Source organism: Cucumis sativus, chromosome 4 (assembly GCF_000004075.3).
Source record: "Cucumis sativus cultivar 9930 chromosome 4, Cucumber_9930_V3, whole genome shotgun sequence".
NCBI classification, from domain to species: domain Eukaryota; kingdom Viridiplantae; phylum Streptophyta; class Magnoliopsida; order Cucurbitales; family Cucurbitaceae; genus Cucumis; species Cucumis sativus.
In genome coordinates this window covers 10103245-10129406 of record NC_026658.2, presented here as the reverse complement: position 1 = coordinate 10129406, position 26162 = coordinate 10103245, and the positions used below count along the sequence as shown (strand labels likewise).

Below are 26162 nucleotides of genomic sequence, written 5' to 3'. Positions count from 1 at the left end.
GTAAACTAGTATTTAAAGAAATTTCCAAAAGTGCTATAGATAAAACCTAGTTCATCCACTAAAGTAGTTGATAAGACTAGGAAATCTGGTCAATCACATCCTTCTCAACAGTTGAGAGAGCCTCGACGTAGTGGGAGGGTTGTTCATCAGCCTGATCGCTATTTGGGTTTAATTGAAACTCAAGTCGTCATACCTGACGATGGCATAGAGGATCCATTAACCTATAAACAGGCAATGAAAGATGTAGATCGTGACCAATGGATCAAAGCCATGGACCTCGAAATGGAGTCTATGTACTTTAATTCTTTCTAGACTCTAGTAGATCAACCAAATGACGTAAAACCTATTGGTTGTAAATGGATCTACAAGAGAAAACGAGACCATGCCGGTAAAGTACAGACTTTTAAGGCTCGACTTGTGGCAAAGGGTTATACCTAGAGAGAGGGAGTAGACTAGAGGAAACTTTCTCTCCCGTTGCCATGTTAAAGTCAATTAGAATACTCTTATCCATCGCCACTTTTTATGATTATGAAATTTGGCAGATGGATGTCAAGACAGCTTTTTTGAACGGTAATCTTGAAGAGAGCATCTATATGTCTCAACCAGAGGGGTTTATAAAACAAGATCAAGAACAAAAGGTTTGTAAGCTTAAAAAATCCATTTATGGATTAAAACAAGCTTCTAGATCCTGGAATATAAGATTTGATATTGCGATCAAAATCTTATGGCTTTGAACAAAATGTTGACGAGCCTTGTGTTTACAAAAGGTCGTCAATTCCATTATAGCATTTTTTAGTCTTATATGTAGATGATATTCTACTTATTGGAAATGACTAGGATATCTTCCTGATATCAAGAAATGGCTAGCTATGCAATTTCAAATGAAAGATCTGGGAGATGCACAATACGTTCTCGGAATCCAAATTGTTCGAAACCGTAAGAACAAAACACTAGCCATGTCTCAAGCATCTTACATAGACAAAATGTTGTCTAGATATAAAATGCAGAATTCCAAAAAGGGTCTGCTGCCGTACAGATATGGAATTCATTTGTCAAAGGAACAATGTCCTAAGACACCTCAAGAAGTTGAGGATATGAGAAATATTCCCTATGCTTCCGCTGTTGGAAGTTTAATGTATGCAATGTTATGTACTAGACCTGACATTTGCTACTCAGTAGGGATGGTCAGTAGGTATCAATCCAATCATGGACGTGATCACTGGACAGCCGTTAAAAACATTCTACATGCTCATGTATCGTACAAAGGATCTGATCCTTACTGGATACACTGATTCAGATTTCCAAACTGATAAAGATGTTAGAAAGTCTACATCAGGATCAGTATTTACTCTAAATGGAGGAGCAGTAGTTTGGAGAAGCATAAAGCAAACTTGTATAGCTGATTCCACAATGGAAGCTCATCATTTTACAAAAGCCCTCATGGCTAAAGTGTTTGAGGGTCACCTACACAGTTTAGGTGTACGATGTTTGTAAACTAGGACAAGTGGGAGACTTATTGGCCATGTGCCCTAGTTTCATATATATTCTCTCACACCACATCTCTCATACCACTAGGAATTTTAGTCCAAGTGGGAGTTTGTTGGAATTTTTTGTCCTAAAACTCGTAGTTTGTAAATCATATTCTATTCAATAAAGTTGTTATTGAGAAATTAAATATTATAATCTTAAATCCAATAAATCAAAGTTCCAAGGCTATTTTTTGAATAAACTTGAACTTTATGTGTAAACATAAACGTGGATCAAGTTCGAGTATATAGCCTAAATAGTCTATAGTATATGAAATAAAGGTTGGGCGCCTTATTTTGAGAGACTATGGATGCGGCCCACTTTGTAGTACAAACGATGTGATCCTAATCGTTCATGTAGAGACATGAAAGTGGGGGCATCCTATGTAAAATGTTTACATAAGACTGAACCATGAATTAGTCATTTTTACGTTATAACACCGTTTACTGTTTAAAACTGACTATCTCAATTATTGATGACCTAGGTAACTTAGTCTTAATCCTGAGTTAACTATGAACTCCTGTTCATACGAGATTATCCTTAGATCTGCATAGGTGAGGGCAGCTCATCAGCGTTGGCCCAATAAGCCTCCCATTTCAGGGGTAAGATCGGGTGGATAGCTGGGAACATAGGGTACAAGATGGAATTCACTCCTACCCGCTTTAGGGTTAGTAGATAGGTTGCTCTCTTAAGCACTGAATCCAAGTCTTGAACAAGGGGCCCCACCCTCTCATTGGCCCGAGAGGGATTAAGTTTATAGGTTGAACCTTAAACCAATTGTTCAATAGTGGATTAGTGGGACTTAAGGAGCAAGATGTAATCTTGGGGGTAAAACGGTATTTTGACCCAGCCAAGGTTACGAGCAACCTGTGAAGGATTAACTTACTGATTATGGTTTTATCAAATGGACACAAATATATCTATAGTGAGGGGAGTGCAACTACGGGACTTTAGTGGAATGACCCGTTAGTTAACGAATGTTGATTAACTCGGTTTAAAAGAGTTTAGCTAGTTAATCTTGAATCGTTGGAGCCCATGATCTATAGGTCCATTAGGTTCCTCTGCTAGCTCATATGGATTAAACTTAGAACAGTGTGATGAAATAAGTCGAATTGTTCGAATAGGGAGAAGAAAGGAAAACCGACATATACAGTGATATAATCGTCGGTCTTCTAATTAGAAATAGAGCTTTATGTTTTACATACTATAAGTATGAATGCGGATTCATACTAAGAAGCTCGGAATTGGTCAAAAATAGTAAAAAGTCAAAATGTTGACTTTTGACTTTGAAAAGTCAAACTTTGACCGGCCTTATATTCAAATGTGATTTGAATTTTGGAAAAATGAATGCGGATTCATGCTCGGGAGGTTGGAATTAGTCAAGACGGACAAAATGGTAAAAAGTCAAAATATTGACTTTTGACTTAGAAAAGTCAAAGTTTGACTTTTGACTAGAAAAATCTAATGACCATTTTACCCTTGGACTAAGTTAGTGGGAAAATCCAACATTTTGTTGGATAATCCCACTAACTCTTAGTGGGATATGTGGCTATATGAGATATAGACACCTAGCCCACTAAGTTCCACTAATTGTTAGTGGAATATTAGGTGTTGAGATTTGGCAATTGAATTGCATGCATTTTTGCATGTAATTAGGCTATAAATAGAGATGTTTTCAAATGTTGAAGGACTTTTGCCTCTTTTATCATTTTCATAATCTCAACAAAAGAAAAAAGAAAGCTTCCAATCTCATTTTATCTCCATTACTTTCTACACCAAAATTGGGTCCCACAACCCGGTTCTTTGTCTAGAGGATAGCAGTTGAGTACTAGTGGTGGTCTCGGGTAGAATTGGTAAGAAGACATCAAACCTTTTGAAAGCTTCAAAGGTAATACTTCTTAAAACCCTAATTTGATTAGTTTATGGTTACATGTTAATTGTGGCAATTAGGGTAGAAATTCGATTCTTTTTCCGCTGTGCATGACTTAGTTCTATCAGAGTTGAGTTGAGTAAACTTAATTATCCAAACTCAATAAAAAAATATAATTATCACAATATTTGATTCGATGATGTGACAGATACAATTGAGAAAAAATGATAGTATTATGACTTTATGAGTAATTAAATAGTGTTTTAGATTGTTTATCTAAAATAAAGGTAACTATGTACGTTTTGTTATTTTTTTTAAAAAAAATTCACCATTTTCCTATTTATAATATTTTCTTTTAAAAAACTTGTTTTTTTTATATATAATATTTTAACTATTACTAAGATCCTTGATTTAACTTCCAAACTTACTCCTTTTCTCTGTTTAGATTTGTTGACATAAGTGGATTGAAAAATCTTTTCATCCTTTAAAGCTTCAAAAATTACTTTTACTTTTCAAATGGAAGATTATAAGTAAAACGAACCCAATAATTTAGGGATATTTGTGATGATTTAAGGATAATGTTAGCATATATTTAACCAAATTGTCAAAATAAAATATGAGAAGTTAGTTGATTTGGGTTGGTTATTCATAGTCATTTCTTAATAGTTACCAATTGTAAACTATTTTTTACTATTTTTTGGTATCAATGGGAAATTACTGGCCGCCGAGGCCACCAATTCCAATTCCAAATCCCAACGAAGAAAAGATTTTAAGTGGATCTAAATTGAAGCGCCATAGATTTGAATTTCAACTTCTCATCAACAAATTATTAAATACTGTTCGTGATTGGGAGTGTTCGAATCATTATAATTATTATACAGCGCTGCGGTTCCAAATTAGTTTCAACTCAACTCCCGAATCTGGCGTTGAGAAGGAAGCTTCCACGAAAGACCACAACCCGAACAAGTATTGTTTAATCCTTTCTGTCAATCATACGGCAATTATATATTACAGAAAATTCCACGCTGGTGTTGAGTTTTCTCTGTGATTTCATGTTTTGTAACCTACGTGGTTGATTGGTTGGTTGGTTGGTTGTTGAATGGCCTTTGACAGGGCCGTGAAGGTATATTTTCCTTTTCAAAATTTGGTTGATTTCTCTTTTCGATTTTGCTTTTTTCTTTTGTTTCTGATGTGGGTTTTCTTGTTCATGTTCTGGGGATAGGGGTTTCGAGTTTTTTCAGAAGGTAAATTTCTTTGATTTTTAAAAAAATTTATTACATTTTTTTTTCTTTTGTTCTTCTGGGTTGCTTTAGGGATTTCCAATCTGCGATTCTGATTGTTCCATTGATTCATGTCTCCCGCGTTTTAAAATGGTTCTGAAATCTTGCTTTCTTCAAGACAAAGGCAAGTGGTTTTTGCTGCTTTTTCATTGTTTTAGATCTAAGTGGGATTAATGTTTTTTTAAGCAATTAATCTGTCAAAATTGACGGGGGGGGGGGGGGGGGGGGGGGGGGGAAGTTAGAACAGTTTGGTTGAATTTGTTAGGGATGGGTTTTTGATCTGTGGTGGTATTTGAAATTCCAGAACAAATACATGGAGCTTGCTGGTGCGGAGCCTGTTGCTAATGGCGAATTGGATGAATTGGCGAGGGAACCTTCAGCGCGCCTGCTTTTGCGAGAGGCTGGTCTATCCCGTACACGTTTTCCGGGAATGGTGAGGAAGAGAGCTTACATATTTGATGGGAATGGCGACTACTATAACAAGGAATGGGATCTTACTGAGGGTAGGGGAAAGGAGTTTTGTTGGTATCATGTAGAACTTCCAAAAGGAAATCAAAAACTGGCACAATCTGCTCAATATCTCATTGATGTTCTTTGCCCACCTTTGAAACTTCAAGATATTCTCTCCCTTGTAAGCAATGGACCCTTTTGCGGACATGTTGATGGGGCTCTTGTCTTTAGAGTCAATTCTCCTGGTCCTGCATCTAGTGATTTTACATTCAGAATTGCTGCTAGAATTACTGAGAATTCTGTCATCACCGTGTCTTTGGGACGTGTTCCGAGATTAGGATTCTCACCGGTTGGTCAGTCTCTTCTCTCGGAGGTTCCTAGTGTGGAGACACCCTCTAACTTTAGAGGTGAGCAGAGAGAAACTGGAGGCATTGTGATTAGGGAGCATGTTCTTGAATTCTTGTTGACAATGAATCACTCGGAGGAGGCTGATAATCCTGTGCCATCATCCCTCTCAAATCTTGTTGTTCATATTATTGATACACATATGGATCATCTTCAAGACGTTGTGACTAAGCTTGAGATTGAGTTGGATTCTGTGGAGCTTGAAATGGATAAAGGTATGTCAAGTTTTTTCCTTTTCTGCTTCCCCTCAACATTGACGGCAATTTAAATGTAGAATTATGAATAATGCCTTTCTGAGATGGAGTTTTACTTAATCCTCACTATTAGAGAAACTGGGATTCTGTCATGCCCAATTACTTCACTCCCACTGATCAAAAAGAAAATATAAAGAAATATGTATGTTTATATGAAGAGGTGCTCTTGCTTAATACATTGTCATTTCGGGACTCGTTTGGTTATTTTAGTCAAGAGCATTGGCCATATTGGTTCGTTGCATACAACTGTGCAACATTGTATGTTATGTAGCTGATTTGGAAATTCCAGTATCATTTTTCTTGTTCATCAGTCCGTTGGTGCTGTCTTGAACTGTGCAGATATAATTGAAAGATGAAAACGGAAGCATCAAAGTTTACAATAGTTATATATCATCACGAACTTTTATTCTTCCCCGTTCCCATAATCTCACTGACAGAATATGTGACGTCTTTTTGGATTTTCTGTATATAATAATAGAAATCCGTTTGTGCTGTTTTAGGTGGATTCGCCTTAAAAAAACAAATGCTTGATGATCGACGATTCCCCAAAATGAACCTTAATTTGCAGCGGCTCCTGCAGGTAGTTTCTCAATTTATTTTCTTATGACTTCCTCTCCCGTTTTTCTAGACTAGGACCACGTGTTTATTTTATTTTTATGCCTTGAAAGGTTTCTAGTAGTCGTATATATTTAGTCCCTATGTTTCAAAAGATTCAAAATAGATCCTAATTGGACATTTAGTAACTCATGAGTTAAAACAATTATTTCACCAAATACTCAAAGTTGCCCAAAGTCATTCTACCATGTGATTTAAAGTAGTCTCTCACGCAACCGTGACTTGAAGAAGTTAACAATTGAGACCTACTAGATACGTAATAAAACAATTGGTTGCATATTAGAAGTCTTTTAGAACATAGGAACCAGAAAGTTCAAGAAGATTTTCTTTTAGTAGAAGCCTACCAGACTGAATTACACAACCTTAAAAGTTCATGGACTAAACTTGTAAGTTAACCAATTTTAAACTTACTGGGGGCTCTTGATACATAAGGTGAGGATCAATCTAGGAAATGCAGTATGCAACCATTGTACATGGTAGATGATGTTTGGGTTGTTATCTTTGCGATCATTCATCATGCTTATTAATCTTCCCGTCTGTCATGCTTATTAATCTTCCCTTTACGTACTCATCTTTTTCTGTCTTTTCATTGAGTGCAGGTGATTGCACATGGGGAACAAGTCTTTCCACGAGTGAGAGAAAAGTGTTCTTCTAAACAATGGTTTGCCAGTGAAGACATCAGTGCACTTGAGGAACTAATTGGACGATTAAGACGGTTGAAAGAGAATGTGGGATTTATAGCAAATCGAGTCACTGCTATTCAAGCTGGTCTTGATAGCTGGCAAGCCGAGCAAATTAACAGGAAACTCTATTATCTATCATTTCTTTCAATCATATTCTTACCGTTATCCGTCATTACTGGAGGTAACTAAGCTCTTTTGCCAGTTTTTAGTTTCAGTTTTTTTCCATGATTCATTTGAAGAAGCTCATCCAATTGTTTTGGAACTGTCCTTGCAGTATTTGGCATGAATGTTGGTGGAGTACCATGGACCGAGCAGAGAAATCCAGAATTGAAAGAGGGATTTCGCAACGTTATGCTTCTCTGCGTCGTAATGCTACTACTGGTGTTGCTCTGCTTCAGTTTCCCTGCTCTTTATACCTACTTAGCGACGTGGAATCGACGTAGAAAGATGAGAAAGAGCTGGTCTCTCAACAGAAAGTCTTTTCTGAAAAGAACTGTGAGAAATGGAGTTGAAGACAGGGGAGGAGGCTATCTTCGGATTTGATGATGTTTGTTCCAACTATCAGACAATAGCACTTTCACAAACCCAGCACCTCGGTCTTGATCTCGATCTTAGATTTGTAAGTTAAACCCTTTAACTACCAACGCCTGTCAAATTCCGATTAGTCCATAACTAATGACATATCGTACATTCCTACTGTATCATCCTCCCTTAGCTCGGGAGACTTGAAAGAATTTGATTGCAGTTTGTGTCAGGTGAATGAGGTTAGCCAGTTTTAACCTAACAGTTTTTTTTTCCCTTCATATTTGTAAGTTTTTTACATGTACAGTTTCTTTTATTCTTTTCTTCTTTTCTTCTTTTTTTGTCCCTTTCCTCAGAGATTTGTATTCACATTGTTATGCATTGTTGATTTTTGGCAGCATCAATGCTTTGATCAGGCCCTCGTCCACCTAGATTGCTGTACTTGTTAACATTTACCAATGATATATTGCAACTCTTAACAATATTTTTTTTTGTCGTGGGATGAAGAATATTTGTTGTGGCTTGATGACTGACATTATGTTTATTTGGTTGTTTAGCAATTTCTTAATCTTATAACAAATGAGCCATGCAACGATCCTAATGTTATGGTTTTTTGTTATGTAATCATTTTAATTTATGTTTTAAAATTAAGATTATAAACAGCAGTTTTACAGATTTAGTTTCTTTGTTTTGTTAATCACCACCAAAATTAAAACTTAAAAACTAATCTAGCTTTTCAACACTTGCTTTTGTTATTAGAATTTCACTAAAATTTCAAGTATTTCTTATCAAAGCACACACTACTAAATGGTAACGATGATGTTCAAATAAGTTATAAATAAAAAACACACTACTAAAACTTTACTTAAATATGATAAGAAATATTATCATAACTCATAACATTTTATTGTTTTTTAATTGAATAAAATTTCTTATCAAAGCATACGCTACTAAATGGTAACATGTTTTGAGTTATCATAATATTATATCTTTAAATTTTATTTAATTAAAAAACAATAAAATGCAAAAGTGTTGGGCAAAAACGAATATCAAACTATAATTTCAAAACCTATTATTGAGAAGGAAAAAATCTGCTAACTCACATCTTCTAATTAATCAACTGTACTTAATAAATTAGTTATAAATACAATAAGTTAATCTCATAATTTGTGGATAATGTGAGATTTAAACAGATTTACCATGTACATTGTTTACAAATGGCATTTTATTGCCTTTTTCCCTATATTCCGTAAGCTACAATAAAAATCAATTCACACTTGTAATCTATTAATGCACCCTTACATTAATGCAGTGAAAACATGACAGGTTAATACAAAATTAATGACTAAAAATATCTTTTAATTTCTTAACTTTCACAGAAAGTAACAATCGAATCTAAATTTAACTTGATTATGTAAATTAAATTTAATAAAACTTTTTTTTTTCAAAAACAAATCAATCAACTAATTAGAGAATTAATACTTTTACAAAATACATAATCTATGTCCTAAAGTAATAAAAAGTGACTACTTAATTTTGATGATTATTTTTATACATTAAAAATGAAATTGTTATAAATTTGAATGTATGGTTAGATAGTGAAACTTGAGTACATACACTAATCATTATAAAAAAATCAAATTGTTATTTTTAGAAAGGCATAAATGACACAAAAGTGTTTTTTTCTTAACAAAATTTAATACAATTTACATTCTACCTATTTTCTTCAACCAAAAAAAAAAAGAAAAAAAAAGGAATAACACTAAGAAAAAAAAAAAAAATTGAAGAAGAGAATGGTTGGGCATTTTTTAGGTTTAGGTTTAGATGGTGAGATCTAGAATGTTCCACGCGGACCAACGGTTGCTAGAACCATCCTCCGCTTACCATCACCGCCTCACATAAAAACCCTTCTTCCATTTCTTCTTACACCAAAAACCCTAAACCCTTCACATCGCCCAAATTCAATTTCCTCTCTTTCATTTCTCTCTTTTACCAATCGCCTTCCCACATGGCCACCGGCGTCCTCCTCCGTTCTCTTCGACGTCGCGATTTAGCCTCCTCCTCCCTTTCAGCTTACCGATCCGTATGTCTGATTTCATTCATCCTCCTTTTTCTATTTGTTCATTTCTTTTTTTTATGCTCTAGATCGATCCTTGGGTTGATGTCTTTCTGTTTTGAGTTTTTGTTGATTTTATAAATCTGGGAGCTACTTGTGCTTGTTAATCTGTACGTTTGGGGCTTTTTGTTTATAAAAGAATAATTATGTACTTTAGAATGATCATTTCGGTTTTAGTTATGATATGGAATATGATTATACGTGCTCTGATTAGAACCGTGGGTTGGTACTTTTAATGTTTTAGTCTCGTTGGATCTGTGTGTAACGTATATTGTTGCGATTGTTTACTGATGAACATCTCGTGGCGGGAAATCCATGAAGAGTCCTCTGTTACCATCGGGTCTATGAGAGGTTTTAGCTGAAATAGTAGATGGCTGTTAACTGTTTTGTTGGACTATTATGTTAATGGATGCTTGGTAGGAGCTTGAAGATGGTTGGATTTAGCTGTGGTAATTCCATAATATTTTCATTACACGAATTAGTTATTTCATTAACTTCGCATCATTGTAACACGTCTCTGACCCCCACCTCCCTCCCGCTTGCAAGTTGTTTATGGCTTTGATCTATGGCCAGCAATCTCAATCAATTATTCAATGGGAGTTTTGTCATCCTCGAGTTTGATATACACAACCAAAATTCTCAGTATTAAATGCTTATGTGTATGTGGTGCAGTTGAGTAGTAATGCCAAGCCGTCGTGGGGAAACTCTCACCTCAGTCAATCATGGGCGAGTTTGTCCAGGCCGTTCAGGTTCTATTTACTCACACTAATTACTTGTTTCATTATTTGTTGGTTTCTATTGTTACTTGATGTTTACGTCGTCTTCTTTGTGCAGTTCAAAACCTGCTGGGAATGATGTAATTGGTGTTGACTTGGGTACCACCAATTCTTGCGTTGCTGTCATGGAAGGGAAGGTAAGTCTAGCGTGCAATGTACACGTGGTTCATTGAGGGCTTGAGTGTGTCCTCTTTATGCGTCCCTGACTGTGGTTATATATTTGTAGAATCCAAAAGTTATTGAAAACTCAGAAGGTGCTAGGACCACACCATCAGTGGTTGCTTTCAATCAGAAAGGTGAGCTGCTTGTAGGAACGCCAGCAAAGAGACAGGCAGTGACAAATCCAACAAATACTGTGTTTGGAACCAAGCGGCTGATCGGTAGACGCTTTGATGACCCCCAGACACAGAAGGAAATGAAGATGGTGCCATACAAGATAGTCAAAGCTCCTAATGGAGATGCTTGGGTTGAAGCCAATGGACAACAGTACTCGCCAAGCCAGATTGGTGCTTTTGTATTAACAAAGATGAAGGAAACGGCTGAGGCATACCTTGGAAAGAGTGTATCCAAGGCCGTGATTACTGTTCCAGCTTACTTCAACGATGCACAGAGACAAGCAACAAAGGATGCTGGCAGGATTGCTGGTTTGGAAGTTCTTAGAATTATCAACGAGCCCACTGCTGCTGCACTTTCTTATGGAATGAACAATAAGGAGGGCCTTATTGCTGTCTTCGATCTTGGTGGTGGCACATTCGATGTTTCCATCTTGGAGATTTCCAATGGTGTTTTTGAGGTATAGATTTTCTCTATTTCATTTTTCAGTTAATGTGTTTTAATTTCTTAGTTTTTATTTGTTCCTCAATATTATGGGCTTTGTGTTAACTTATGACCTCTTTTTAGGTGAAAGCAACTAATGGTGACACATTCTTGGGTGGAGAAGATTTTGATAATGCCCTTTTGGATTTCCTAGTGAGTGAGTTCAAGCGAACTGAGGGAATTGACCTTACAAAGGACAGGCTTGCCTTGCAGAGGCTTAGAGAAGCTGCAGAAAAGGCAAAGATTGAACTATCATCTACATCACAGACTGAAATTAACCTGCCATTTATCACTGCTGATTCAAGTGGCGCAAAGCATCTTAACATCACTTTGACCAGGTCGAAGTTTGAAAGTCTTGTCAACCACTTAATTGAAAGGACCAAGGCCCCATGTAGAAATTGTTTGAAGGATGCCAGTATTTCTATCAAAGAAGTGGATGAAGTGCTTTTAGTTGGTGGAATGACTCGTGTACCTAAGGTGCAAGAAGTTGTTACAGAAATTTTTGGAAAGAGCCCCAGCAAAGGAGTGAATCCTGACGAAGCAGTTGCTATGGGAGCTGCAATTCAGGGTGGCATTCTTCGTGGTGATGTCAAAGAATTGCTTCTTCTGGATGTTACCCCACTTTCTCTTGGTATCGAGACACTTGGTGGTATCTTTACCAGGTTGATCAGTCGGAACACTACCATCCCAACTAAGAAGAGTCAGGTAAATTCATTGAACCTTATCACCATATTTAGTGTATGCATGTTGATCAACGTTCATCGAAACTGTAGCATAAAAGTAGAATTTACTCTCGCAACCTCTCTGTCAAAAGTTATTCCTTTCCTGTCCCCACATTTTCAGAAAATGAGTACCTTCCGTATCGAGCATTTACTAAATGCTCTACGGCTGTCAATTGCTCGATATAGTAGGATTTGGAGTTGTAGAAAGTAGTATGATCGATAAAGTATTTATTGATGTTGCTTATCTTATTAGAATGACAGTATGTTGAAGCTGGTAATTTTCTCTGCTTGTGGATGCTTTCATATTAATTATTTGAACTGCCGGCATTGCAGGTGTTCTCAACCGCAGCCGACAATCAGACTCAGGTGGGTATCAAGGTATTGCAAGGTGAGAGGGAAATGGCTACTGACAACAAGCTTCTAGGGGAATTTGAGTTAGTTGGAATTCCTCCTGCCCCAAGAGGATTGCCTCAAATTGAGGTGACATTTGACATCGACGCCAATGGCATTGTTACCGTCTCTGCAAAGGACAAGTCGACTGGTAAAGAACAACAAATCACCATCCGATCTTCTGGAGGGCTGTCAGAGGATGAAATTGACAAAATGGTCAAGGAGGCAGAGCTGCACGCCCAGAAGGATCAAGAGAGGAAAGCTCTCATTGACATCAGAAACAGTGCAGATACTACCATCTACAGCATTGAGAAAAGCTTGAGCGAGTACAGGGAGAAAATACCTAGTGAGGTTGCCAAAGAAATCGAGGATGCAGTGGCAGACTTGAGGAAGGCAATGTCAGAAGACAACCTCGAAGAGATCAAGTCAAAACTGGATGCTGCAAACAAAGCTGTATCCAAGATTGGTCAGCACATGGCTGGTGGTTCAGGTGATGGTGCCTCTGGAGGAGGATCCCAGGGTGGTGAACAAGCATCTGAAGCTGAGTACGAAGAGGTGAAGAAATAAGCTCAAGGACACAAGGCTTCCATTGTTTCAATGGCTCAGACTTTTCCTTCTTTTTACAATCAAAGGGTTCTCTCTGATCATAATTCCGTGGTAGGACTAAGAAATATAGCGGATTTTGTATCTAAATGCTGTGGAGGTTGGAATATGTTTAGAATTGTTCCTGATATAGTAGCGGTATCTGTGTTTGATTTCGTTGAATTCATTGTTAAACAGTGATTTGGGTCACTGACTTAATGTTCTGGATGATTGAAACTCTCCTGTGAAAAAGGGATTCATTCTCTAAACCATGTTTTTGAGTTTAGGCTTTTTTAGTGAATAAATTCACTCAAGACACGTTTCTCCAATCCCCGACCCGCACCCCAGTTTCATGTAAATTAAACTTCCAAAAACAGTAGAAGGAAACCGTAGGAATCAGATCAACCCGCGAGTCATGGGAGTGATTTATCTCATGGAGAAAACCAATGTGCAAAAGAAACCAAAGGCGTTCTTCTTCATCTATGTTTAGCTTCGATATTGTGTGTAGCACTGCAGGACGTGTGCTCTCCAATGGGCAAGAAAAGAGATTAAAACAAAATTGAAAATACTAACAATTAATGAAGTGTTGTGTTGTGGGACACACAACCAAGAGACACAACTTAAGTTTTGGTGGTAAGTTTTTGGCCATATTCTTTCTAAGGAATTTTCATATTACAGCCGAATAATAAAAGCCACATGGGGCCTTCTCTTCAGATTCCTTTTCCAACCTTATGTACATATACATATATTCAAACCTGGCATGTTTTAAGTTTATTGAAATTTCCAATCTCCATCAACCGTCAGACACAAGAACTTTCAAAACCAATTAAAATATAATAACAACGAATGGACATTGAAGTGTTAATCCAGCCTCCCTAGATTCAAGGGCAAGACAAGTGGGTAAAGTATATAGAAAAATAGCTTTGATTGAGTACAATTATCTAGGAATAAAGAAGTATGTCATATATTAGAATCCAAGTTTCAAACCCACAAAATTTTGCACATTGATTGACATTGAAGCATATGTATATAAAAGTGTAATGATGTGTACACAAAAGAGTAAAAAACAAAAAAGAACTCAAACTCTAAACCTGATTTTCTCCTACATTCCTACACTGTTCTCCTCTGAACTATCATCCCCTCCCTTTACCTACATCTTTCCCTTCCCTCATTCTCCATTGTTCAGGTTCTTCCAAGTTTTTGTTTATGTTATTGTCTTCTTCAAGAGCCATAGCGAGGCAGAAACTGCTAGACTTCCCAACCCATTGTGAAGCCCTCTCTATTCCACATTCTGAAGATTTTACAGCCCTAAAAAGATTTTAATCTAATCAGCATTGATCCACATTGTGTAATAGCAAAAGAGAGAACAAATAATTTGCACAAATGAAGAGATAAACAATACCTCATTCAGACAAATATCTGGTCAACGGTCCACTCCGTGCTGCGCGAGAGGGGTTTGTAACTCTCCATTTTGGATCTTTTCAGACCCTTTTCTTCTTGTTCATCATATCCCGCTTCATTGTGCATTGTCATCGGAATCGCTCCCAGAAGAACTGCCTTCGGAATCTGAATCTGCAAGGATGGTAGTACCTCGTTAACCTCTACTAGTGGAAACAAATCCCAAATCTCAAAAACATCCAGGATTTTTAGAGATGGGTTATACCACTGGAAGAGGAAGAATCATCACTGCTGGAACTACTTGAGCCGCTGGAACTACTGCTAGCATGGCCTCCTCCGGCATCTTTCTCGATCTCCACTGGTGGAAAATTGCTTGCAGGCATCTCATCGCCAATGTCCACATCTTCCTCACCAGCTTCCCCTTTCCGTTGCTTCTTTGTTTCGGAACCCACTTCTATTTTCTCAGGGGTTGGCATAACCTGCCATAATTCACATTCACAGTACATATAAACATTTGGGAGTAGTAAAGAGGAAAAATGGCTGTACGTAAGAAATTCAATAATGAAATCCAAATGTGTTCGGAGAAATGTACCCCATTGGGTTTCATAGATGCTGCCGTGATAAGAGCCTGTCGTTTAATCTTGCTCATCATCTTCTTCCAATTTGTAACTAATCGATCAAGCTCCCATAGAGTTTCCGTATCTACAGCTTCAATGTCGAGCTCAATCTCATCCCCATCCTGCTTCAAGTGACCGTTTCTCTTCTTTATGATCTGTACAACTTGTTCCATTTTCTCTGGTGGCAAACTTTGCAACCCAATTCCCAACTTGTGCTTCTCTTCTAGAGTCATTTCCCTCTTGTTAGGATCTTTAGCTCTTGGTTTTGGCTGCTTTAGAGGCTTTACAGGGGGCGCTCGTAGAGGCGATGGAGTTTTAACAGGCGACTGCATCATAGGCGGGTTAGAAGAACTTGATGGAGCCTTCATTGGCTCGGTTTTCTTCACAACTTGCTTCTGTATATTGTCCTTCTTCACCGTCCTTTCAGCCTCTGAATGATTCCATGAACTCGCTGGCAACTCTTCTTGGTAACCACAGAACCGCCGATCTTCTTCTTCAAGTGCTTCAGCCACAGGCCGAAACAATTCTTCAAATCTTACAAGTAATTGTTCGGCCATGGCGTGCACGTCGTGGCCCTTGGGATTGTAGGTCATCGCGTTCTTGAAGGTCAACCTCACGTCGGAAGCAAAATCGTACGGTGATTCATACGCATCTTTACCTAACTTGACTTTCACAGATCCCAAATCCATAGGACGCTTGACGATGTCGTAGTAATCGTGAAGGCCCATCCCAACCACATCGACCGGCTTGTTGAAGATCCAGCCATGTTTATGCTTCATGAGCTTCGTCAAAATCTGCGAACAAGCCTTCAGCAGATTTCCGTTGTCTGAATTAGACCGTTTCAACTCCATACCATTGCTTGAGGTTGGCAAAGGCCGCTTGGTTCCCAAAGTTTTTGAGAATTTTTTCTGATGTTTTGGTCTGGAATGCAGTTCACCCGAATTGATTCGACTTTTCAATTGCCGTATTTGTTCTAGCTCGGAGATTAACCTTGTTTTCAGCTCGATCAGCTCCTTTCTCGAACACGATGAAACGTTAAAGCTCACGTATTGACTAAAATCGACGCCGTTGGACAATCTACGATGATGATTGATCGACGAGGCATCATCTGACGCTGATTGGGTCACAGCCGGAGAATCATCCATCTGAAAACCATTCATTTCGCCGTGGAACTGTTTCTTGTTAAATTTAGGGTTAGGGTTTGAAAAAGGTACTTTACCCATGAATCCTTCTTCCGTACCGCGACCGTTACCTCTCGGCTGCGGCCAATTGGCTTCGTTTCGGTTAGCTAAGACGGCGGAAGCCATTCCCGTACGGAATCCGAAGTTTGCAGTAGGATACCGACAGGGATCCGCCGATTATTTCCCAATGTGGTTGAAGGATTACACATGAATCTCCCGGAACGTCTTTCTAACGCGCTCCAAAAACCCCTCACGCGCCGCCGCACCAAAAAAAAAAAGAAAAAGATTGAAGGAGAAAGAAAAACGAAAGAAGAAGGGTGCAGCGCTAGGGTTCGAGGATTTTGGTTGATCCTGACTTCTGAGCGAAGAAGAAGAGGGGCTAGGGTCTGTTCTTAAAGGCGTGGAGATCTGCCCTGAAAAACTTCGGGCAGAATCAGAACCGTCGATGCAGTTTGGAATAGCAATCTAAGGGCGTAAACTGATCCTCCCGTGCCGGTGAATTGACCAAATGACCTGGCATGGACGGCAAAGATGTAAACTCAGGTGCACGTGGAGGAGCAGTGATCGTTAGATGAAGGTGAGATTTGGGGAGATGCGTTTAGGATGAATTTGGGCCGAATTTGTCGTGCATTTAGGGTTTCGTATAATTCACTCAGTTTTTATTGAGTTTTCTCTTGAGAGGGGGGGGGAGGGGCCCACGTCTTGCTGATGTCGACCGAAAGGCGATTGGCTGATTTTCTGCACTGTGTGTTGTGGGCCCCCCATCTCCAGCTGGTGGGGTCGCCAATAAACGTGTGAACGAACCCTCTTTTTTCCCTTCCCCTTTACCCCCTTAGTCAATGTGAGGCTACTTTTGTAATTTCTCCTTTTTCTTTTTTCTTTTTCTTCCTTAAAAATAAGGAAATTAAAAAATGGTGTGGCCTCAGACCTGACCTGACCTGACGCTTAGCTTCCCTTCTATTTAAACACCACATCTCATCTCTCTCTACACCCACCTACTCACGCTTTCTTTCTTTCTTTCTTTCTTTCTTTCTTTCTTTCTTTTCCTTTCATTTTAACTTCATCTAAAAATCTTTCATTTAACAACTCTCAATTCAACTTCTTATGTTATGTTAGATCTAACACTATTCTCTATAACAAATTAACCTTCCATTTACTTTCAACTTTATATTTAACCATCTTTATAAAAAATCTCCTATTTCCATCTTCAACTTTTAAATAATGATACATAAAGTATACAAGCTTATACATTTATATGTATTAATAATCAAACTCATGGAGTAATGATGGATAGTGAAAGATGAATGGGGGTGTTAGCTTTAATTAATGTTTTTCCTCTTTCCTCAGCCTTTTATTAAAAATACCAAAATAGACCTTTGCATCTAAATGAGAAATTTTCTTTTCTTTTTTCTTTTTTATAAAAAAAGTCAATGTTATTTTATTGAAGATTCTAATAACTTCTCATCACTCTGTGTTCTATTGATTGAAATTAGCACTATATTCCTTTTCCTCAATTTTTAGTCCCCATTATGTTCTGAAGTATATAGTTTAGTAGTAAAGGGAAAGTAGAACCCAGAAATTAAGGGATTATAGGACTCTTTGAAATTTTGTAAAGGTTCTCGACCAGGGAGAGGACTTTTTTAAATATTTTTTTACCTAACAAAAGTTATTCTAAACTAAATTTATCCATACATGTAAGTTATACAGGACTAAAAAATTTGTTATACAATAATTTTATTCTATGTATTTTTCCATTTGGTAGTAATTTAATTCGTACAAAAATTTATCGACGTTAATTTATACTTCACTGTAAAATATTAAGTCTCTGGCATGTTTATTGATCCATATGATTTTATATTAATATAAATTTCTATAATGAGAATTAAATGGTTGCAAAATTTAAACTCTCATTAGACATCAATATAAATTTCTATAATAAGAATTAAATGGTTGCAAATTTTAAACTAAATAACTGTACTCTGCTAAAGTGGAATTAAATGATTGGTATTAAGAAAATTTATGGACTAAAATTGTTATTTAAACTTCAAATAGAAGAATGAAAAACAAATAAAATGGCTCAAAATATGATTCACATCATTGAAGGCATGGACACTTTATTTTTATTTTTAGACTTTTTTAACGCACAGACTTAACTCTCTACAATCAGAACACTGTATTATTGAAGTCAGTTGTCCAATTTTCATCTGCAAAACCTGGTACAACATCACTAGAATAGCTAATATCAATGATACAATATATACTAACGCACACATCCCATGGGTTCAAGACGATGTTTAATAGCTTAGAAACAATTTTTTTCTGTTTAAAAATACCTTTTTAACAACTTTAAAAGTCATCAAATGGTCATATTTAAATCTGGTATTATTTCCCTTCTGTCAAATTCATCACTTCCAACACAAACTATTGAAGAGGATTAAGAAGTCAAATCAAATTACAGGAAAGAAAATCAAATGAATGCCAAAAGCACAAACTCGAATGTCATATTCAGTCCTAAATCCATCCAAAAGCTATATAACCTCTCTCTCTCTTATCTATAGAGTCTCAAGTGGGTTGTCAACTTGGATGGAGGTGTTCTTGAATTTTGGTTCTTTCCCCAATCAAGCTTGACTGCTACAACTTCTTAACACTACTCAATGAAGTAACACTACTACGTAGTGAAAATTCAAATCTATCTAAGATATATAACAAGACCAGCTCGTGTTCACATATTTGCACTCATTTCTCACCAAGAGACAGCTCTAAAATCTATAAAATCCACCGCCGAAGTTGACACAAACCCTGTAAGAATCTATAGAAATTATCTTAGTTTTCAGGGGTGAAGCCAAAAAGTATTTCCAGCAATCACTATATCAATTCTTTCACCACATATTCTTCTTTATTTAGTCTTGGATGGCTATAATTTCGAAGAAGACAGAATTCAACTAATAATATGAGAAAAGAAAAGGGAAACCCATATATTAAGTGTAGACTTCATAGTTCTACATCAATGAAATGGGTGTCACTTGTTCTGAATTAATCCTCAAAAGCACAGATTTCTTGAAATGCAGATATCTGAAGTAAATATATAAGTGTTGCGCTGAGTCCAGATAAGACAGTTTCAAAAATACTTGTTTGTATAATTGACACTCAACATTTGAATATCCCTGTCTATAGCCGTATCAGACTTACATATTTTCGTGTTCCTTTGGTTCGGGATCAATTGGTTGTTTGTCATTCTTCACACTATTATCATCCACGGCATCACTAGGGATATCCAGCCCCGAAGGTACCTTTCCAGGATAATTAGTTGTTGAGGAATCTGACCCGACCATACTGGCAGCATAAGAGACATGATTATCAGAAGCATGCTTCTTTATTCTTTTTTTCTTAAAAGCTCACAAGCTAAACTCACCTTCTATCAACTATGACAATAGATCGAAGCTCACAATTTGCAAAACTGCAAGTACATATCGCACACATCATTAAAGAGTCGATGACATTCAAATGCTACCAAATCAAGAGCCGTCAATGTAGCCAAAGCCAAAAACAAAATCAATGAATGTAAGTCATGGTTAAGGAATTGAAACAATAAAGAAAATAGAGATCCCATTTAGAAAGAAGAAAGAAGGTAGAAAAGCCTGATATAAGTACCAAACATTACAAGAAAGAAAAGTTAACGGAAATATGTTGGTTTAAACACAACAAAACCAAAGACATCTGATAAAGGATTGACTTCATTAAAGAGAATACGAGTTCAGCATGCACAATAATGCTAAAAGTTGAAATTTACAGACACAAAAGTCAATGCTGATGAACTTGAAACATAGAACTTATATCCAATAATTTGAAGTAAAAGTGTATTTGAGTTCACTTACTGTTTGCATATTTCCTTTTTTACCAACGGGTGGCAGTCATTTCCAAAAGCAGTTAGGGTATGAAACAAAAATCCACTATGAGTTACAACGGCTATCTCCTTCTCTTTCCTTGTCCATAACCTGCAAGAAATGAGCAAAAAAGCTATACTAATTAACAAACAAGGTGATATGTGGAAGAATTTTATTCTACCATGTTCCATCTACCCTGGAGTAAAAAGTTATGTCCACGTGTTAGATACTTCCATTGATAGACTGGTAGTTTGAGATGTTCAATATCAATGAAGAGTAATACCTTTTTCTCATAATGTAATCTAATTATAAACTCAAGGGGAATGGTTAATATAATCAAGAGAGTGAAAGAAATTTGCTCTCGATTGTAAGAAATGTCAAATAAACCACAATGATTTATCACGCAATAATTCAAATTTGTATGTTTGAAACATTACAAGCTTGCGAAGAAAAATTAAAAGAGCTATAAAGGGCAAGCAAACAAAAACATGGTCAACAAGAGACGCTAAAACCGGAACAGGAAACCCCAAGACCAATTACAGAAGAATACTCCAGTTATCAACCAACCAGCAAGAACAAAGGAACAGCATGAGAAAATGAGAGAAGTTCTGTAGTCAATTCTAAAGTACAAGCCCGCCCCCAGACTCTAGAGGCTCTCTAGCCAACGTCAAGTACAAAATATCCATATTTGCTAATAAACAGCAACAATGAAGATGATGGTTGTGGCATGCAGCTAGCTATAGAAAACGTAGGTGGCAAGCTAAATGCTAGTCTGCTTAATTGTTATTTTCAAACTCTATTTAATGAATCAAGCAGAATAACACCTAACAAAGTTATCATCATACAGTGTACTTTATTCTGTTTTATCTAATCTAGACATGTCTTCAACCATATAGTTGAGATCTGCTGTAAAATAAACTATCAACAACAAATCCAGCCTCCAAATGAGTCAAGGTTTTGTAACAAAAACATAAATCATCGTCAAATTTAAGGCCACGGAAAAGTGAAAAACACGTCATGTTGTTACCAATCAAGCTAGATAAATAGTTACTACATTTCAATAACATGGCTTTATTGTTGGATCGTCCTTAATCATTTAAATAGACTTTGAGATATGCAGGCTGTATGCAAACATTTCCTTTGCTCACATTTTTTTATATCAGCCAGGCAGCCTAAAGAAATCAGATTAAAAAGAAGAAAGTCTAATAAACAATAGATTCACCAATTCAGGAACTGCAATCCTCTGGCTGCCAGTTCTTCCTTTGTCTCTCTAACGTCAGCCTTCCACAATACATCTTCATCACTTTCTATCTGCATATAACTTTGGGTGTTAATCAACAACGTTACTTATCCACCATTGTTATAACTTCTTGAATGAAAAAGCTTAAAAAGAAATGCAAGCTCCCTGAAAGATTACAAAGAACAAATTTCCAGCTTATTACAGTATCTCAGGTACTTGCCAGTGAAAAATCAACTGCAGGAAAGAGGAATTGATAGTCACTGATGTTTCTCCTCTTGTCACAAGGATGAACTCCCTGTCAAGATATAAAGAACACACATAAGAACTACAGTCTACACATATAATATATAACGAAAACAATAAGTCTCTGCTAAATAGCTTCTTCAGAAGAAAACAGGAGAAAATGAAGCTATGATAAATTAGTAATCAACAAGCACTTGGGAGGACCCAAAGCTTTATGCTTTACACTGCTTCGTGAAAAATATGTAGAAAATTAAATAAAAAATAAAAAATTCCCTCGACAGATTTGTGTATGAGGTGATAAGGAGATTTCTAATATTAGTAGCATTGAATAACAAGCTTGAACAAAAGGCTGTATGCATCAGTATCGTCAAATAAGTTAATAACCCCCACCCCTGTTTAAATCACATACCTTCTAAATCATGAAGCAATTTAAACGCCACCAGTTGCAGCATACACAGAGTTACAAACATAGCTGACAAGAATTAAATTTAACTATCACATACCAAATGTTCACGACAAAGCTCAACAGCAGCAATAGGTGGGCAGTTTAGACTTGAAATCGCAGCTCGTGCACTATTGCCTGCATTTGCAATCATCAGGGGAAGCACGTCCATTCCAGGTGTATAACCTTCGCCACCAAATACTCCAACAGCGGTCTGTAGAGTCCTAAAAGATAATCAACCATAACCAAAATTCAGTCAGATTTTCCATATTGGTATATAATTTGTTAGAGACCTAACTTGGGTTAACATTAACTTTCCAGCAAAAAATACATGACAATTAAAATCAACCACCGAAAAGGAGGAAAATGCATTCTCAGGAATCTTTTTCCTTTTTTGATATCAGTGAGTGTTCGGGTCAACTTAAGTGCACCTTGACTAATCTCAAGGAACAATTCACCTAACCCTACAACATTTGGGTGTTAAGGAAAATCGTAGGAAATTAATTCCTAGGTAGGTAGGTGACCATCATGGATTGAACTCATGACTTCTTAGTTAGTTATTGAGATTATGTCTCCTTTTTTACCACTAGGCCAACCAAAGATGGTTAATGTGTTCCCAGGAATCCATAACATTAATGTATACTTTGCATTCAAAGAGGCACAACATATTCATCTCCCCTCTTTTGGCACTTCAAAACTTCTTTTTCAGTTATTAAAATCTTCTATTTTTAAAAATCTCCAATCTCACTAAGTTTGATCAATTTAAATTAGGGGCTACTGAGATTTGATAGTCAAGTAAATCATGGGAATTTCATATCTCACATAATCACCATCAGCAAACTCTCTCGGATGAATTCCACCATTCTTGCTACTCGAAGTAACTATAACTCTTCTAGATAGTCAAGAATGAAAATGGGGGAGAGAAAGAATGGATATATGGATGTGTGACTCAATTTAATCTTCAGTCTACGGTAAACTACAATTATTTGTTACAAAAACAGAATTGATATCATTTGGTGCTCCCATCCTTATTAATCTCTTCTCTTTAAACTACTGCAGAGGCTAACAAAGAGAGCAAGTTTACAATATGAGAAATGACGAGTGGGCTTTACACGTAAAGTTTTGCATAGAAGAAACTGGAGATAGTGACATTAATACCTGAGCAAAGGGGATGTTACAACCAAATCAATCTTCCTGGAAAGACCGGATGCATGAACATGCTTACGCAAATTTTCAATCTGTAACAGTTGAAAGATATCATATCATTAATTCTATCCTGGAAGATTCGTTAACCTCTTCTTTTATCTTCTTTATAACTTGCATATATGTATATATATAGCACCCATTCTGACCTGCTGCCATCCAAGCTGAGTAATGTGAGCATCAAAAAACTCAGGACGCATATATGCTTTATAACTCTTATCTCCGTCAACATTGTGGATCCCCTGTGCATGCCTGACCTGGATGTATTGTTTTATAAGAGCCCTTGATTTGCGAGCAAAAGCCAAGAAAGAAGGCCATCTTGAATGCCCTTCAAGTCAAATACAATCTGCTTCACATCTGCAATACTCATTAGATATAAAAATAAGTAGATCTCAAATTTGAAACTAACCAGGTGAATTGTTTTGCAACGATGTAGTGGATACAAACTGAGACCCGCACCATTATCCATATCTGCAATAACAATAACAACACTACCTCAGAGCCAACCAAATACTAAAAACAAGCAAAAGTTAAGTTCATGGTTGCAAAATTTACAAGTACAACCAACATTCTGGTCAAAGCTACAATGCATGACAGTTAAACATAAGTCAACAGGAAAATTCTTAAATCCTAACTAAACAACTAATCTTAAAAAGAACCCCTCCCAGAGGCTGGAAGTTGAATGATGGTAATTCGAAAGAGCTAAAACCAGTCTGTTGACGTCACTACCACAGACATAATGATTCCATTTCCCTCGTCCGATTACTGCAACAGTTATTACAACACGGCAGCGTAAAATCAAACCCCAACACGTGATCAACCTCAATCAAACCCGAGCAACCGCTTAAGTAAAGAAAATCAAGAAAACTATAGACCATAATAAATGCAAGTGCACTACAAAAAAAAAAAAAAAAAAAAAAACCCAACAATTGAACAAACCCATGAAGCAAAAAGTGTAAGCAACAAGAAGAAAGATGCAAAAAGGAGAATTAAAAAGGAGAAGTGGATGCTAACCGAAATAAGGGATGAAAGAGGAGGAGGAGCGAGCAGCAAGCAGCGGGTAAATTGGGGTGGAAATGGAGGTGGGGAAGAGGAGAAAATTGAGGGGTTTTGAAAGAAATGGAGAGTGTGTTTGACCAGTGGAAGATATAATCCGAAAATCAATATTAAAGGCGACGGTGCCACTGATTGTCATGTCGCAGCGATGGTGAGATTGGCATTGCCCTTTGTATTTCGAGATTTGTTTATTGGGTTTCGATGGTTGGACTTGGCGTATTCGACAGCTGGACTCTGGATCTACACCATCCACCCCCTTCCCCACCTACGCACGTGACTCTCCTTTCCTTTGCTATTCAACATTATTACCCTGCTTTTTGCTTACATTTCTTGGTGTCTTATTTCACTCTATTGTTTTTTAATTCTTCTAACACTATTTCATCTCATACCTTCCTTACCTATCTAAGTATTGCTCTTCTTATGTCAAATATTTTTCACGCCCCTCTTATTTCTTTCCGTTCACGTGGAGGTTAGCTTTGTTTGTTTGGTGTAGTTTCCTTTCGATTGGTTCTCTTCTTATCTATATGGTTAATGTTGATCGATTGGTGACGATGTTGATATTCAAATTAATGGTCATCGTTAGCTCGTGAATCTATAGTACATGAATTTGTCTCCTTTGATTTAGATCTAAATGGCCGTTAGATTGAAGATGGATTGCATGATGGTTTCTTGGAGGACGAGGTGAATCACATCTTTGTCTATCTCCACAAGTGGGAAGGGAGAGGAGGATAAGATATATTGGGTCCCCTGAAAAAATAGTTTTTTTCAATCAAGATGGCCAATGAGATAGATGGATATTTTAATAGCATTGTTCCCACATGAACCGACCTCCTAAAAAGGGTGTCTACCATATTCTCGAGACAATGGATGCTTGCTATCTATAGACATATCTTCCATTATTTATTTGATTCTACTATTTGTGGCTGATCATAGACAGCGTTAAATCACTTCAACTAGTTTAAACATGGGAGTTCATCGAATGTCGCACATATTTTTTAATCCTATGGGTTTCAAATGATAGAATTTTTTGTAGTGATGTTGTATAAGTTGCTTTAGTGATGGCGTTGTCAAATTCCGCCTTCAATTGTTTGGAAGCCTCACACCCTCATCCAACTTCCTATATCGACACTTCATTTTTTTACTATCCCACAAAACCATCATCACTTACTTGTGGATGCGACTTGGGAGAAAATGTGTTATCGATCAGGTGCACCAATACTAGTTTGGTGAAACAGTGTTAATGTATGCTTGATGTTGATCTTTAAAAGCTCTTTTTTTTATCCCTTTTGGAGATAGTAGTAACTTTGAGGGTGTTTTTTCGTCATGAATCACAACCTGTCTACCATGATTGAAGTTGGATGAGTTGAGGTGCTCATCCTTCCAACCATCCCAAAGATGCACACTAGATGCTTTGGGTAGCCTAGTCATGGGAGGTTTGCAGCTTTCGATCACATTTGACGAATTAAAATTTGTTTGTCCAACAAACTTTCATAAATGAAACACCACCTATGTTTTGGGAGTGTTTTATTATCTTTTAGTTTGGTACTGCTTCTTTCTATAGTAAAGAAATAATGATAATGATGATAATAGAAAAATTTGTACAAATTTATTATGCATACCCATGTTTGTTCTGCTAGTAAGATGAATTGACATTACAAACATAACCCAACAATAATTTATGCTCGTTCTTGTAAGATTGGACATTAAAATCACTTTATCCACAAACTGGTAAAAATATTGTTGTTTATGATCATTATTTTTCTTTTAAAAAAATCTTTCTAAAAGATAAAATTGCTAAAAATATTTATAAATATAGTAAAAATATGTTGATAAATTTAGATAGGTGTAGTCTAAGAGAATTGCTCTTTTGCTTTCTTTTAAGATTTTTTT

The 26162-nt window shown here is 36.8% G+C and overlaps 4 protein-coding genes across 9 annotated transcripts; 2 read left to right on the top strand and 2 right to left on the bottom strand.

Annotated features, from left to right (window-relative positions):
• Positions 1-4158: 4158 nt before the first annotated feature.
• LOC101215859 (zinc transport protein ZntB) lies at positions 4159-8129 on the top strand. 5 transcript variants are annotated; one of them, XM_031884539.1, is made up of 7 exons: positions 4159-4520; positions 4620-4641; positions 4796-4801; positions 4982-5747; positions 6287-6366; positions 7001-7265; positions 7359-8129. In XM_031884539.1, the coding sequence occupies exons 4-7, from the start codon at positions 4991-4993 to the stop codon at positions 7625-7627; spliced, it is 1371 nt and encodes a 456-aa protein (XP_031740399.1). In that variant the 5' UTR covers positions 4159-4520; positions 4620-4641; positions 4796-4801; positions 4982-4990; the 3' UTR covers positions 7628-8129. The 5 variants fall into 5 exon arrangements, with proteins under 5 accessions (XP_031740399.1, XP_031740398.1, XP_011653444.1 ...); XM_031884538.1 differs by lacking the exon at positions 4620-4641 and having other exon boundaries at positions 4711-4801; XM_011655142.2 differs by lacking the exon at positions 4796-4801.
• Positions 8130-9458: 1329 nt separating this feature from the next.
• Positions 9459-13337, top strand: LOC101216102 (heat shock 70 kDa protein, mitochondrial). The gene is made up of 6 exons (XM_004147463.3): positions 9459-9689; positions 10395-10471; positions 10557-10635; positions 10725-11291; positions 11399-12019; positions 12370-13337. Exons 1-6 carry the CDS (start codon positions 9615-9617, stop codon positions 12991-12993), a joined length of 2043 nt encoding a protein of 680 aa, XP_004147511.1. The 5' UTR covers positions 9459-9614; the 3' UTR covers positions 12994-13337.
• A 613-nt stretch (positions 13338-13950) lies between these two features.
• On the bottom strand, positions 13951-16583 carry LOC101216341 (transcription factor GTE7). Its single transcript, XM_004147464.3, has 4 exons — positions 14999-16583; positions 14672-14885; positions 14411-14580; positions 13951-14316 (listed from the first exon to the last, which is right to left on the bottom strand). The coding sequence occupies exons 1-3, from the start codon at positions 16328-16330 to the stop codon at positions 14525-14527; spliced, it is 1602 nt and encodes a 533-aa protein (XP_004147512.1). The 5' UTR covers positions 16331-16583; the 3' UTR covers positions 13951-14316; positions 14411-14524.
• Positions 16584-19081: 2498 nt separating this feature from the next.
• On the bottom strand, positions 19082-24477 carry LOC101216588 (phosphoglycerate mutase-like protein 1). Of its 2 annotated transcripts, none has more exons than XM_004147465.3 (10): positions 24231-24477; positions 23626-23687; positions 23366-23473; positions 23172-23251; positions 22075-22237; positions 21549-21623; positions 21311-21399; positions 20080-20199; positions 19617-19661; positions 19082-19537 (listed from the first exon to the last, which is right to left on the bottom strand). In XM_004147465.3, the coding sequence occupies exons 1-10, from the start codon at positions 24409-24411 to the stop codon at positions 19390-19392; spliced, it is 1071 nt and encodes a 356-aa protein (XP_004147513.1). In that variant the 5' UTR covers positions 24412-24477; the 3' UTR covers positions 19082-19389. The 2 variants fall into 2 exon arrangements, with proteins under 2 accessions (XP_004147513.1, XP_011653443.1); XM_011655141.2 differs by having other exon boundaries at positions 23366-23544; positions 24231-24458.
• Between the last annotated feature and the right edge of the window lie 1685 nt (positions 24478-26162).